General features: G+C 33.9%; 2 protein-coding genes across 2 annotated transcripts in view; both read right to left on the bottom strand.

Moving 5' to 3' along the window:
• The window catches only part of LOC132741548 (uncharacterized), a 28,169-nt gene extending 21,273 nt beyond the window's left edge, over nucleotides 1-6,896 (bottom strand). Inside the window, exon 1 of the mRNA XM_060729739.1 lies at nucleotides 6,827-6,896. Coding sequence (XP_060585722.1) covers nucleotides 6,827-6,881 — 55 coding nt within the window. The 5' untranslated portion in view covers nucleotides 6,882-6,896. The remainder of the gene's footprint in view (nucleotides 1-6,826) is intronic.
• LOC132741549 (uncharacterized) overlaps nucleotides 1-15,199 on the bottom strand; it is a 71,912-nt gene extending 56,713 nt beyond the window's left edge. Inside the window, exon 1 of the mRNA XM_060729740.1 lies at nucleotides 15,083-15,199. Coding sequence (XP_060585723.1) covers nucleotides 15,083-15,106 — 24 coding nt within the window. The 5' untranslated portion in view covers nucleotides 15,107-15,199. The remainder of the gene's footprint in view (nucleotides 1-15,082) is intronic.
• Nucleotides 15,200-16,293: the final 1,094 nt, after the last annotated feature.

Below are 16,293 nucleotides of genomic sequence, written 5' to 3'. Positions count from 1 at the left end.
CAATGATTGTCAATAATCAAATGCCGAGATTTTGTTCATAACGTTCCGGAAATAACCGATTAGCTACGACATTGGGCGATGCCCCTCTCCCCGTATTAACCAGATTGTCGAGTGTTTTGATGTTCTTTCTCTTTTGTATGATAGTCAAACATAAAAACAAGTCAAGATATGAAACCCCAGAAAAAAGTAACCAATGACCGAGCATCTGAATATGATATTGCTATCGCTTTCTCGTTCTCTGCCGTCACAATAAGTAAACCCCAACAAAAATTGAGCCAATTAGTTAACGCACTGTGCATGTATATGTATACAATTTAACTTTGACACATTTTCAACAGAAAGGTCCCCAAACTATGATACAACTCTAGATATATAACAGTGGAAATGAATAAGCGATATTTGAGACAGGTATCTTCATAACCTCGTTCCTGTCTGAGTTTGTGTTTTTGTTTATGCATCTTCTTTCGTTTTGTTGGTGTATTTTGGTAATTAAAGACTTAATGTCAGCATATATATAAAAGAAGACATGACAATAATTATTATGTTACTGAATATAAACTTTACATCATTTAATTAATGAACATGTCTACCATATCCTTTTATGCGCATGTCCTTATAATATCTGTTTAAAGCCCATCTCACACAGAACACACGGCTTATACGGTTGGCCACCCGTGTAAACCGTACATACAACCGAACTGACCGTGAGTTTAACCGAGTTACACTCGGGCCATTCGAGTGTATCCGTGTAAGCCGTGAATGATTTTAAAACTTTTAAAAAACTGGTACGGATGTAATGTCCGTGTATGGTCGTATAAACGACCGTACAAGACCGTAAGAGACCGTGTGAGACCGTGTGAGACCGTATGAGACCGTATATACAACCGTATTTGAAGTCCACTCCACGAGAGAGCCCAACCGTGCCAAGATCGTATATAAATCGTATGGAATCGTTCGAGACCGTCCACAAGTCCTACATCCAACACCCGATTAACATCCGAATGTCACACGGTACGATTGACTCGAGTGCACAAACGGTTTTATACGAACGCCATACGACCAATACGGTTCAAGTACGAATCATACATGGCATACACGGTATAGTACGGGTATACACGGTCTCACACGGCCTCGTATACGGTTATAGATGGTCTCTACATTAGCCGAAAACAACAATTAGCTGCTGCCACCCTCAATTGCTAGATCTACCCAGAGTACTTGCTGCATCATACTAGAATGTATCCAAAGAAGAAGGTTCCCATGCACAGAAGGATTGCAACAAGGGTCACCCAACCTTCTGCCCCTGTCGAGCCTGGTGAGCAGGAGGCCCACCAATGTCTGTCAGGCTTATCATGATTTCTAACTCCCTTATCCTGTCATCTGTTGCATCTGGCACCAAAATTCACATATATAGGTGTTCTTCGTTGAAGGTTCGAGTATTTATAAGCCAAGCCATCCGAATGGGTCAATTTATATCATAACAAACACAAATAGGTGATAATTCAAGCATAACTGGAACAAAAGTCGGCGGGACCCTATGTAAACCCTGTGAAAGTCGAGTAAATCGAGTAAAAGTCGTGTTTAATCGTACCAGGCCGTACTAGACCGTACTTATAACCGTGCAACAATCGTATGTATTCGTATGCAAATCGTGTTCAAACCTTGCTTGACCGAGTTTATCCGTCCTTTATTCGTACATGCTCGTGCAACATTCGTGTCTAACTCGTGCCAACCAATCCCCAGGCACGGCTGGAACTAAATACTCGTACAAGTCAATCCGTGTATAACCGAGTGTACCGTATGGGAACCGTGTGCCCAACCGTGTTTTGTGTGAGACGGGCTTAACATATCCCCATGTAATGTGGAATTGTAGAATAGAGATTTGTTTAACAGAACCAATGACTCAAAACTGAGTCGGTCATAATAGAAATAATATCAATAATCGAAAAAGTGTTTTGCTCCGGTCTCCCCGGCCTATGTTCATCATTTCTTTAAATGTCTATCTTCATAATATATTTATGTCTACCATTTCCTTTAATGTGCATGTTCACAATTTTCTTTATGCCAATATTCATAATTGGGGATGTGCATGTTTATGTTCATCATTTCCTTTATTTCGCATGTTCACCATTTTCTTTAATGTGTATGTTCATCATTTCCTTAGTTTTGCATATACAATATTTTCTTTAATATCCAAGTTCACAATTTTTCATTATTTCAATGTTCACAAGTTCCTTTAATGTCCGTGTTTACCATTTCCATTAGCGTCAACTTCGCCATTTCCTTGACAATGCATGCTCTATATTCCCTTTAATTTTCTTTTATGTCAATGTCAACATTTCATTTAATGTCCATTTTAATCATTACCTCTAATTTGCATTAGCAAATTTCTTTTCATGTGCATGTTCATTCACTCGAACTTGGTCCGTACTTTAAAGTTTAAGAACCCATGAAGCCCGAATACATATTTTTTACAGTTAATCTTAATAAATTGTTTTTATTTTTCCACAAATAAAGACATGCTGCATACATAGATCAGTACATGTATATAATTATTTAGTTTTGTGCTGTGTTATTTCCCCTGTTGTTCTGGATGTATTCTTGTTTTTGTTTTATTTTAGCGAAGCAGTCCTAGCCCTTATCTTGCTAGAGTATTAAGATGGACATTTCCATCTTTCAATCGGGACAAAAAATTCCAGTCATCATTTCAAGGGAAAATTCATATTAAAGTACTGATCAGTGCAGACCGTGGTAAGACCGATTGATGTAAGTCTGTACTGGTGACATGGATAGAATATGTTTTAGTCAGCAGGCCAAGACTTAAATACCACTTTTGGATTGAAAACGTATCAGTTACTATATACTGTCAGTAGATGGCCACATAAACTCATCTACAGTAAGGTAGGTCCTATGGTTTGATCATCGTCTACACGAGACATTTCCAACACCGTACGTCAGAAAAGAAATTACATTTGTATATTTTTAATCAAACCAATACAAAACCATTGTTCACACATTTTGTGGCTTGTTTGTTGCTTTGTCCTACGTATTTAAGTGTTACTGCGTGAAATTAAAGAAATTAAAGGTTTAGGCCAGGTATTTATATAAGCAAAACGACACCCTAATTCAAGAGTCTAAAATCTATAGCGTACCCAATATAACCCCGTTTTCATTTCCAGAGTTCAACAAATCTGTATCAAATGCATATGATATAATATAATATAATATGAAATGACACGATATGATATGATATGATATGATATGATATGATATGATATGATATGATATGATATAATATAATATAATATAATATCCTACTACGTAAAACACGGTGATAATGTGCCAAAATATTACATTTTCTATTCATCATCATATCCATTTTAGTTTTGATCATATTAAATCTCGGGCTAGGTATTGACGAAATTAAACAGATCGCTATCAGCTTCAACCTAAGTTTTGACATATTGCTGGCCAAGAAATAACTCATGTATGTCTTTATGTTGATAAAAAAATCATTTTTTTTTCATACCATAAACGCATTTATCATAAAATCATAAACCAATAAAAACTTGTTGTTTTTTTCTTCAAACTATTATTTGGGCATTAGAATGACAGCACATACGGCCTTGGACTGAATTGGTTTGCCATTGCAAAGTCTTGCGTGTGTATAGCTTTGCTAAATCTGTACGTTGTACCGGTTAAGTCTGGTACAAATGCCTTTGTCTTATGTAATATAATCCGTAAAATCATGCGCTTGTTTGCAATGCGTTCTAAATTACACTTATTTAAACGACTTTGTATAATGCGTCTAAAATAACCCATTTTTTGGCATACTTTATGATAACCTTGTGGTAGCACATTTCACATAAAAGGTCCAATTCCGCCTATGTTTAAAAGGTGTGGCACTCTGACGGTTTTTTTACTATCAGAAACAAAAGGAACAAGAAGAGTTTCAGCCGAAATAAACCTAGTTATAATTGTTTGGCTGTTTTGCATTATTTCTAAATCAGAAAAAATGTTGTTATTTTTTTATACAGTTACAAAAAGAGAACCTGGCTTGAGTATTTTCTTATATAATTAATGTATACTGTTGTATAATGTTGAAAATTGAGCCGCGTCACGACAAAACCAACATGGAGCGTTTGCGACCAGCATGGATCCAGACCAGCCTGCGCATCCGCGCAGTCTGATCAGGATCCATGCTGTTCGCTTACCAACTCTATTACAAGTAGAGAAACTGATAGCGAACGGCATGGATCCTGATCAGACTGCGCGGATGCGCAGGCTGGTCTGGATCCATGATGGTCCCAAACCTATTACATTGGTTTTGTCATGACGCAACTCAATTGTTATGTCATTAAAGAGGAAACACGTATTGTCATGATTTCCAATTAAATTTTATTAAATTTATTACATCTTGTCATCCCATGTATGTGATATTCTAAATAATATTGTGTAATCAACAGTGCACATTTTCCACATATTTTACTGAACGAAAAATTATTTCCATTCAATAAAAGATGAAGATAAAAACAATGTTAACAAGTACAAATGTTGCTGCAATGCAGCAATTGAGAAGCTCCGCGCAAAAAAAATGCGCTCATTACAGATACCTTACCAAATTATTCCTACGCACAGGTCATGTTATATTCAGATTAAGACTTTTAAGTACAATTGTAGATTTTTCCCGAATGTTTTGTAAACCATTTTTTGCATAATTATACTTATCTTATGCACTGTCCATAATTAAAAGGAGGGGAAAGATATTTAATATAAAAAGAATGCTTTCACTGATGCCTACCTGGTAAGGAAAGTAATTCCATTGAATACAAACAAGACTTACAAGACTTGTAAATGTTATGTGACATGACTGTACTATGTTCTGTTTGTGTCACTACTGTAGTCAGTAACATAAGATGATAAAAATATCAAAGTCTGTTTTTTTTATTATTATAATTGTAACAAATATACAAATAGTAACAAAAGGGACTAATATTATAATATACTAATATAACATGCATTTTTTTCATGTCAAATTAAAAAAAATGGTTTCTTTCAATACTGAAAGTAGAACACACTCTGGAATGGAAAAAATGGGATGAATTTCAAAAAGACCAAATTCAGGAATTTTTTGTTTGTTATACACGCGTTACATGGTGATACAGTATTTATTAATATAATAGAAGACTGTTACAGGTATGAGGTAATTCACTAACATCATGTCAAAGATATAGAAGCTATTTGACATTGGTGATATATATAAAAAAAATATTTTGTTAATTGATTTATTTAGAAATCAATATATACTTTATTGTTTAATTGCTTTAAAACCATTCATAAAAAACATTACATTTCATGTTCAAAATGCAGATCAAATCAATAATGCTATCTATCTATCTATAGACTATGCTTAATGAGGCTCCATCCGCTCGTAAGGCCACAAAATACATGTTTCGCTGTGGCATACCCTTGGCAGGATGAGCTATTTTTTACGGACGCGCACAGTCACGAACAGGTCGCGTCACGACAAAATGCCTCGAACGAAATTAAATAATTTATCGATTTCGATAGAAAATACTAAAAAGCTCACCAAATAGTGTTGGAGAACCCATAAGTTTATGATGCACCAATGACAGATTAAAACAACAACATCTGGTCTTCGGTTGCTAAAGAGATGCTATTCAAAAACCTAACTGGTATTCAATCTTTTTCCTTTTTACCTAATTCTTTGATTTTTTTGATGTTACAACTGGTTTTGGTATTTGAATAAAATTATATCATTTCTACAATTAATTATTCTCTGTACGTTATACTATAAGAAAATAACGTACTTATAAAGTAATTCTTCACAGACATGCACCGGACATGGATCTCAAAGTAATACTTCACAGATATGCACCGGACACGGATCACGGGTCTCGTACCATTGGAAAAGCGGCCTACTGAGTTATTTTTGAAGCTCAAAGTGGTGTGCTGTATCACTGTCGCCAATGAAATGTAACTTTATATACTAAAGTTTAATTATTTCAAAACAACCAATATATCAACATGTTATTACCAAACATTTAATTTCATAAATATAAATTAAGAATAGTTATCAAAAGCAAAATTATTAAAGTTTTATTCATGAAATCTTCTTTATATTGACAAATTCAATCATAAATAATATACTTGATATGCTGTGTGTAAATTAATTCAAAATGTAACAAATTATAATTCCATGTACTACTAAAAAAGGGAAATAACAACCTAAGTGTCAAAAATCAGAACATTTAGAGCTATTTATAGCTTTCGAATTCATGTACAGCAGAACTGCTTACCTGTTCTGATTCATTAATATGACATGTTGCGAATCAACGAAGGGGAAACCAATATAAAAATCGAAAGGAGTTCTTGAATGCGGATTTACTTTTAGCTGTAAATCGAAGGGATTAAATGATCAAATCCGGGCCTATGGACAAAAAAAATAGTAAACACAAATAGCTCCGCGCCTGTGGGCGCGGAGCAATAAAAACCGAGGCAAAATGAAAAAAAGGTGGTTAATTATTTTTTATCAAAATTAAAAAAATTACTAGAGATTGTGACAAAAAATTGTTTATTGCCAGGCGGACAATTTGGCTTTAGGACTGAAACTTTAACTATAAATGCCCCATTTTAGCATGTCTTCTATTATTCATTGTTAACTGTTCTTAAATCAATATTATAACAGTCAATCTTTTTTTTTTAAATATTGACACAATTCAACTTCAAATGACAATTTAAAATGAGAAAAATGTCGTTTTGATATTAGTTAATTAGTCAAGAAATCAATTAAATATAAACATACCATTTGCCGTTGTAACTACCAGAATACAACACGCTATTATAATCCGAGCAAACATCTCTACTGTTGGGTAGTATATGCGACGACTTTCGAAATTGCACAACTTTAAATAAATTAAGAAACAGTTGTCGTGAAATACCCCATGCGTTTAGAAGTGTTATCAATAAAACATATTGACACAGATTATTTTAACCCTTCCAATACTCGTTTTTTGTATACTAAAAACAGAGCACTTTTTGACATTTTTCCAACTATTCATTGAAAATGCATTATTTCGGATGACATTAAAATGTTCAATATCTATTTCTAATGAACTTGTACTTGCATATGGGCGCGTGTTTGAGTGCACGCGCGTGTGTGAGGGTGCGTGTGTTTCTTATTTTTAACAGTAAAATAGTGTTTTCTCTATAACATTGTGGTTTATTATTAAAAAAGTTGTTGTATAGATTGTCTTTTTATATTTACCACATAAAGTTATTGTACGTTAATATAAAAACATGTTCCGGCTGCTTTTTTGATAAGGTTTTAACCCTTGAAAGATCCTGTAACACATTTTTTAAAAGTTTTAAATCATAAATATGATTCTCAAATTAAGATTTATTTATCATTTTTATTTTTTTTAAAGATTTCGTGCATTGTCCATGTCCTATTAAGAGGAACATGTTTCTTTCATTTAGGTATTTTGTAAGTATTACGTTTAAAAAATTAACAAAACAACTGACACACAGCTTAGTTGAACCTCAATTTTCACAATACAAAATGCGTGACAATTACGGTTTTACATAAATTTTATACAAACATCGAAACGCATTGTGTCAGTGTATTTTAAGCTCGCACTCGCATGTCACGCCTGGACGTTTTGATTTGACAGTACAAGTTAAGTCTCCCATCAGTGTCTCAAGGAACTTCACTATAACTTTGCCTAACGTCCGTCTGTACTTTTGTCCTTTATCACTTCTTCTGTAAACATACTTATATCTGTTATACTGTTGAGAACCTGCTTATATCGAGTGTTATGAGTCAATGATTCGTGGTGATAGAATAAATGTTTTACAATATGAAAGTTTATGCATATTGTTGCATTGTCAAGTGCTATGAAATTTAATACCAAAACGCTTAAAACCATATGCATGTAGAGAAGCATGAAGGCATAATTTAAGATAAAATTATGGAAGCATAAACCTGCCCTTTTTTACTTTTTTACTTGTGTCTTATGACTTTTGACTTGTGACTTATGACTTTTGACTTGTGACTTTTGACTTGTCTGTTGAACATGATAATTCGGCGCGTTTTTGAATGAAATATGGCAGACAACGAGTTTTTACATAGAATATTTTTGTTCATTGAATTGTATCAGTTAAATTTAATATAATCTACGTTTTAAGTACTTTTCTCGATTTGTTATAGATTGCGTTTGTGATGTTTTTGTGTTTGAAATGTTGTGACAGTGTTTGTGATGTTTTCGTGTTTGAAATGTTGTGACAGTGCGTCTGATCATCTTTCCTATAAAGTACCTATGAGAGTGTAACCTTAAGTTAACTATTGCTAAACAGATTCAGATTTATGTAAACTATTAAAATTTCTTCACAATGTGCATTCCAAGTTATAGATATTCATGTAATTAAGCTTAAATTTTTACATGTAGTAACATAAGCTTATGCTATGCACCGTAATTCAATGTGTTATCGTTGTTGTTTGTCATTGTTTGATCATCGTATATAGTTTAATAATAATTTAACAACTTTTTGGATTTTATATTGATAGTGAAATAAAGTAAATATCAGCAAAATCTTAGTAAAGAGGAGAGACAATGGTATATGTTCTTATGTTGGAAAGAAGGGAGGTGTAGTTGTATGGGTCGTTGTAAGGTCCAATAAAACAAGGGTAGTTCGAAAAGTGTTGTAACTCGACTTTTTTCTGGTAAACTATTAGAGAATGACATGTTATAAAAAGTTTTATTGCTAGTTATTTATCTTCGTGCTATACAACCATATAATGTTGCGAAAATCAATGCACGATGCATATCAGCAATTCATATCAGTAGTGGGTATGGTTTATATACTGGGCAAAAAATCGAATGGCTATCTGCAAGATTTAAGAAAGAAAAAAAAAACGTAGTCTTCAACAGAAAGAACATTCTTTAATGTGCAAAACAAATCTTTATAATATCTTTATTGGTTTTCCAGAAAATGGTCATGTGGCAATAATTTTCGAACATCTCTTGCTTTGTTTATATGTTCCTTCTATAGTTTAAAAAAAATTAAACAATTAGTTTCAAAATTAAAAGTGAAATCTTTGAGGTCTTTTTCTTTGCAACCAAAAACACCTTTGCATGTACCTCATTGAGGAAGTTGCTTGCCAATGTGAGACATACTACTGCCAATGATGTCGTGCCAACGTGCCAACATGACACAAAAATGCACCACAATTTGACAATTCATGAATTGGCCTCTGAGACCTTTGCCATAGAAAGAGGGACCTGAACGTGCAGCACAATTTCTATTTATATTGTAAATTTGGCTAGGCTATTTGAACATCCCATCATCATTTACTCCTTAAACAAAATGTTTTACAAAAATGTGACCTTTGACCTCTGAGTGTGACATTGACCTTGAAGCGAGGAATCTGTGTGATGTCAAAACATCTGGTAGAAGTGAACATTTTTGCCAGGTTATATGAAAATCCAATCATCGGTGAATGACTTATATTCGAGACACGAAACGTTACACCACAATGTGACCTTTGACCTCTAAGTGTGACATTGACCCATTGACCTTGGACCTTCAAACTTTATATGTAAATGCACCTTCATCAGTTCTACATACCACATCCATTATTCTGTTAATTTCCAAAAGGTCACATTGTGGTAACGATGACCAACAAGTGCAAAGACTTTAAATGGTCATATAATCTAAGTGCTTTGATCTTAAGCATTCAAACTTTCTAATATATATACACACTTTGGTTCGGTACTGTGACACTCACCATTGACTTTGTTACTTTAAAATATGTGTGGCAGGCATTACTTACCATGTCGCATCATCATCTGCTGTTTGAATATTGTTGATGTTATCTGTTTGAAAACAATCTAAAGAGACTCGGATACTTTGTACTTTTGTTAATGAAACAGGAGCAGGCACGGGCGAACTTTGTTCTAGACATACATTTATAATTAAACTTGTCAGTTGACCTAAAGTCATCGTCATGTTGTAAGATAAACTAGAAATGATATATGTTGTTTGGATTGGGACTTGTCTGTCAAATTTGGTCGGACACATTGATTGATGAATTTCCAATTACATGTATATATTTTTTAATAGATTACATCAACAATCTTACAACAGCATACGTGGGCGCGCCATGGTAATAAAAATCTCGAAACAAAGTGATCCCTCGGAATAAGCCATATCTGCAATTCTCGTATTTTTATATGCAAAACACAAATGTCATTGACTGATCCAGTTTTGAGTTTCTTGTGATTAATCCAAAACACCAAGCTCATTATTGTCATGATTGAAATATTTATTGCGAATACATGTACAAGTGTATATATAAGTACGCTACTACTATGACGTTTAGCCATTTTATTGAATTTGAGGTGCGGACATTAACAAAAGTTGTATATATCAACATAAGAATGATATCATAATTGATCAAAAAAGAAAAGAAATCACTGTCGATTATCAATGAGGATAGTCTATTAATGTTCCACAGAAAAAGGCTGTCTCTGTTTATCTTCCTAGCCTTGTAGGAGTACCGGTTTCTCCACTGGATGGCAGACCGCTCGGTGCAGATATCTGCGGCACCACTGAGTGCGATATAGCGGTAGTTACCGGAATAGGTTCAGTAGTATCATCTATGTACATTAGATGGAGGGATTTTGAAATAATTTGGCACAAACGTTCACCATCGTAAGAAGATGTACCCGGTATGCAGACACATCTCTAACATTTAATGATAAAGGTCAAAGTCAAGTATGGGTCAACACCAAATGTTGACATTCAGACGAATGCTGCTTTTGTCCAAATGAAATTTTGTTAAAACATCAAGGCTTTAGCTTAAATAATAAAGAAGTTATAACAGATTAGTTATAATCTGTCCAAGTGACCTTGACCTTCCACTCAGGGTTGCGGCTGTATATAGCGACACCTCGTCTCGTGATGGTGGACATTTGTGCCAAGTTATTTCAAAACCCACTCATTCATTTAGAAGTGGATGTTTAACCTCTAAGTGTGACTTTGACCTTCAGTGCGGAAATGTGTCTTATACTGGGACACATCTTATGATGGTGAACATTTGTGCTAAATTATTTCAAAATCCTCCATCCATGTAGAAAGAACAAAGCGGTGACGAACAATTTCAACCCAGTTTGACAGTGTTGTGGATACATAATTACATACATTTGTAGTAGCTGTTTATATATTTACAGCTGTGTAGTCGTGTTGCATTGTCGTTTTAGTCGCAGGTTGTCTGCTACCCATACAAATTTATTGAGCTCGAAAAACAATTGCTGTGCCGTTTCAGCGTCATGTGCCATTTGTAAATCCGGTTTCAAGAGTTTAGCCAATTCTTTAAAGTCTTTATTTCTGTTCTTCGGGATTGAATACATCCGTTGACAACAAATTACGTCTTGTATATCAACATTTGTACCGAAATCTTGACTATCAAATAGTTCGGGTAAATAGAACATTACGCCAGGTTTTCCATATTGAGCTCGTTATTCTTTTGGGGTCTAATAGCGTGAGTATTCCAGTTTTGAGCAATTCGATCAAGTTGTGTTGGAATTAGATCCATGAAGCAAAATTTCAGATTAACAGAGTGGACTGGGTCGAGTTTATCATATCGTAAAGAATCGCGCAAGTCTTTAAAAAAGCTGAGCCACTACTGTAAATCTTCTTGTCGTAAAGAGCCTAACCAAAGTTCAACTCGCTGATTGGAAGTACTTTTACCAATTATAACACTTCTGTGTTTTGCAAAAGCGTCAATTGCATTGTACCGAAAGAACTGTTGTAAAAGGTATACATCAGAGTTTTCTTTTCTAGCATCACAACGTATGATACGAAGTGCCTTTTCAAATGACTTCAGGGAATTAAAAAAAATACTTTGGAATGAGGTATGGATTATTGTTTGTATCCGATACCTCTAGCCAGATCAGTATTCTACTTAATCTATCAATAATACCATGGATACAAAATACAAAGGGTTTTAACTTGCAATAACCATCTAAATGCCAAACATAGTTGGGACCTTTCGCACAATAAACACGCCTTTTGAGACGATAGGTTCTTCTCAGATCAGATGAGTGCCCTCAGGATCTAAAATCTTCATTACCTCCATAACTTCCTGATGAGTTGTCTTCACATTATGATTAATTTGAAGCCGTTGCCACAAAAACCTATAACCCATAGTTTGTCCACAAGTATTCAGCTCTTTGTGAATGGTATTAATAACTGTGGGGTTGTAATCCCAGACGTTTTAGGTTAAACTTCTTTAGGAATCTATATTATTGCCGCATTGACAACAAAATTTTATGTCTATTTAATAAAAATCCTAGAATAAATCTCAGTGTATTTGAAACCAAGTTTGAAATATTCAATAATAAGTTCGGACCTCTGATTCAAAATTTGCTTTGGCAAAAGGGTTGGTACAACACACATCACCACATAAAAAAGTGCCAAAATCATTAATATTATGAGCCCAATCTTCATTCTTATTTCATTTCATCTATATCAGTATCTGTCAGTATCTGTAAAGTATATAAAAAATAGTGTTAACAATCAGGATGATTAGTGCAAATAACAACAATATATCTGGTACTATATGTTCTAGCATAGTGTAAAGAAAAATCTAACATGAATTGTCCATTTTTTTTTTTTTTTTTTCAATCTTTAACTCGCATGTCAAGGGTTTGCTTTGGATAATACATAACATAATTTATTTAGGTATGATAGTGCAGAAAGGTTGGAGCTTACATACACTCTCTAGAATCTCTTATAGGAACGTCAGCAATGGTTGTTTTTTGCCCAGTGAAGCACCAGCTAGCACATACCTAGCAGGCAGGATTTAAACCTAGACTGCCAGCAAATCCTCCTATCATAAGTCAATTGTGTGAACCACTCAGTCAGCCTGCTACCCTGAGCGACACTATGCGCTAGCTAGCAAATTGATTAATGTGAATATATATTTTAAAATTAAAAAATCCATCAACCCTCGAATGCATCAGATACTATCTTAATTTACAGGCTATGTACAGCTTCCACAACCGTCATTAAAACAATAAATTTTAAGAGAATCTACACGTGAGAGAGGTTTGTATAACACTTACATTTTGAATAAAACAGAACAAAGGTCGACAATACGAACTGTTGAGCAGCCTTCAAGTCGCAGCTAATCCAGATGATAAAATACGATTTTAGAAGAGACTGTGTTATCAAACGCCTCAATTAAATGGGAAAAATGTTCTAGAATATAAAGCGTTTTCGTCTGCCATATTTCATTCGAAAACGCGCCAATTTATGTCAAACAGGTAAGTCACAAATCAGAAGTCAAAAGTCATAAGTCGCAAGTCATAAGACACAAGTTAAAAGGGCAGGTTTATGCTTCCATACTTGGGGCTTCCGTGCATTTGAAATATGATATTTCATCATTTAAGACTCATTACATTTGTACATCTTATTACTGATTTGTAGCATAAAAAATAAAACCACTTCGTTAATGATTGAGATAACACTGAAGTAGGAACAAATACTTTCTAAAACAAACATACCCAACATGGTCTGAGTCAGACGGTTACTTTGTGTCATTACGCGTTTGTATCAATATGCAATAATTCTTTGGATCCAAAAGCTTTCTATACATGCTTTGTCCATATCATATTTGACTATTATTAAACAGAAACAGTTCGGCAGAACTACTGTGGGGTGCTTTGGATGTTATCACATGTATAACATGTATCTCACTTGTTAGCATGACTAGAACTCCGCGAGTCGGATTTGTCGCCTTGTGAACAATATAGTTTAGGAGAAATGGTAAAGACAAAAATGAAATATGAAAATTAACAAAGGGCAATAACTCAAAAAATAAGAAATGCAGCGCAGCAGTTTCTGTGCACTGCACTTCTTATCAATAAGATCTATCATCCTATGAAGTTTCAAGTCTATAGCTTTTATAATTTATGAGAAATGGCCTTAACAAAAACAAAGTATGAACATTAACAAAGGGTAATAACTCAAAAAAATAAGAAATGCAGAGTACCAGGTCTTATGCATTGCACTTCTTCTTAATGAGATCTATCATCTTATGAAGTTTAAAGACCATAGCTTTTACACTTTAGGAGAAATGGCCTGGACAAAAATGAAGTATGAAAATTAACAAAGGGCAATAACTCAAAAAATAAGAAATGCAGAATACCAGTTTTTGTGCACTGCACTTTTTCTTAATGAGATCTATCATCCTAAGAAATTTCAAGTCCATAGCTTTTATACATTAGGAGAAATGGCCCGGACAAAAATAAAGTATGAAAATTAACAAAGGGAAATAACTCAAAAATTAAGAAGCGCAGAGTACCGGTTCTTGTGCACTGCACTTCGAGTCATTATAAGAAGCATGCATACCAAGTTTGAAGTCAATCTGACTTATAATGACTGACTCATGCTCCGGACAAGCTTAAGGGGACGCCGACACCGACACCGCAAAAAGTAACCCCTATATGTCGCCTTTTCAAGGCGACACAAAAAGTAGCTATACTTCTTACTTACTTACGGATGCTATGGGAGAATAAATAGGGAATATAATAAGAAAAGTGTATATAACTTTCCTAGATATACCAATTTTCATTTGAGAAATTTATTGGTGAAACCATTTTACACATTTTATACAATGATAAATTGATAATTGCTCGGACACTCAGTTTATTTTTAGGTATGACTGTTGAAAAACCGAAACTGAAACTGTCTAAATAGTTAAATCAGACACGTTTCAACCACTAAGGTCGATTGTTTACCCATCCGACTAAGCATTATGAATGATCTTATTCATATTACGTAAACAAAAGAACTGTCACGCATGATTTACTCATTTGTGATCCTTCATCGACTTTGATTTCTTCATCGTCTTTGACAATAAGATAATCATGTTATATAATATAATAATAACATTCCTTTTTATTTACAATGCTGTTTGAATTATATCGATTTCATTAAAAAATCTATAAAATCAATCATCAAAGTAAAACATATTACATGTATAATTAGTAATTACCGGCTGATCCATTTCAAACTCCATTGTTCCCTTATATTACCACCCCTTGAATTTTTGGAGCGCTTCTTACACGAAATGCATATACAATGTGACAGTACATGGTATAGACAGGCAAGGTTAAACAGTAAATACCCCATCAATGTAATAAAGGTATGATACATTTGATCGCGTTTCTTCCTACAACTTAACATAGCGTAATACCGTATTATGGGAGAAAGATTGTACTTAAATAATTCGGTAAAGTACCTTTAACTTTTTAAAATTTTATATTTACACAAATTCAGTGGGGCTTCATTGGGACAAATTCTCAATGTAAACGTACATGTAATTTTAACTACGACAAAGGGTTTACAAAAGAAGACTATCTTGTAAATGTACGCGTTTATTGCACATAAACTAGCCTTAATTAAGGTTGGTTTATAGAATTTATTTTATTTCGACTGTGTAGGATGCTAATTAGAGGATATTAAATGAGTGTAGTTTAATTTATTTAACGAGTTGAATAAAATCATATTATGCGAGCCTTTGTCGAGCATAATATTGTTTTATTCAACGAGTTCAATAAATTTAGTATTGAATCTACACGAATATAATATTCAATTTATCACATATATAAATTAAGAACAGTAAACAGTAAAATCGAGTAATTTTTCAATGACGCGCCTATTATATAGTGCATTAATATCGTTTTTATTTGTTTGGGTCGTCAGACCAAACAAATAATGGTAGCGAAATTTCAGAGTCTGATGCTGTTAATTGCAAATGCCGAAAGTAGGCCGCATTTTTGAAGCGGTTACTTCCCTTTATATGTACACTAACGCCGAAAAAATTCAGGGGAGATCACTGCGTAAAGATGGTCAAATGACAGGCGCATTAATTTTCAAGCAAAATAATTCCCGAATGGCCGAAGATTTCATATATTGTTTTATCCTTTATAGATATACATGCTTATAATAAACTTCATGATTATTAACATCTGTGTTAAACAACAGTTAGCGTCGAAATAATAAGGGTTACAAACCCTAATTTAGAATAATATGGTTTTCTTCAGGCCTTTTACATATAACTTCACCGTGGCCGAGGGGTCTGGAGTTCAAATCCAGGAAGGCAACTCTTTTTTTCTTCAAATTGTTTAAGTCAAATAAACATTGAATTGAATATCAGTGTTGCAATTAGTCTTAAAGCCAATTAACTACAATTAAAACGCTGGA

Source organism: Ruditapes philippinarum, unplaced genomic scaffold, assembly GCF_026571515.1.
Source record: "Ruditapes philippinarum isolate M1 unplaced genomic scaffold, ASM2657151v2 ctg913_1_1_1_1, whole genome shotgun sequence".
NCBI classification, from domain to species: domain Eukaryota; kingdom Metazoa; phylum Mollusca; class Bivalvia; order Venerida; family Veneridae; genus Ruditapes; species Ruditapes philippinarum.
The sequence above is the reverse complement of the archived record's forward strand: the minus strand, read 5'-3'. Positions and strand labels throughout refer to the sequence as shown.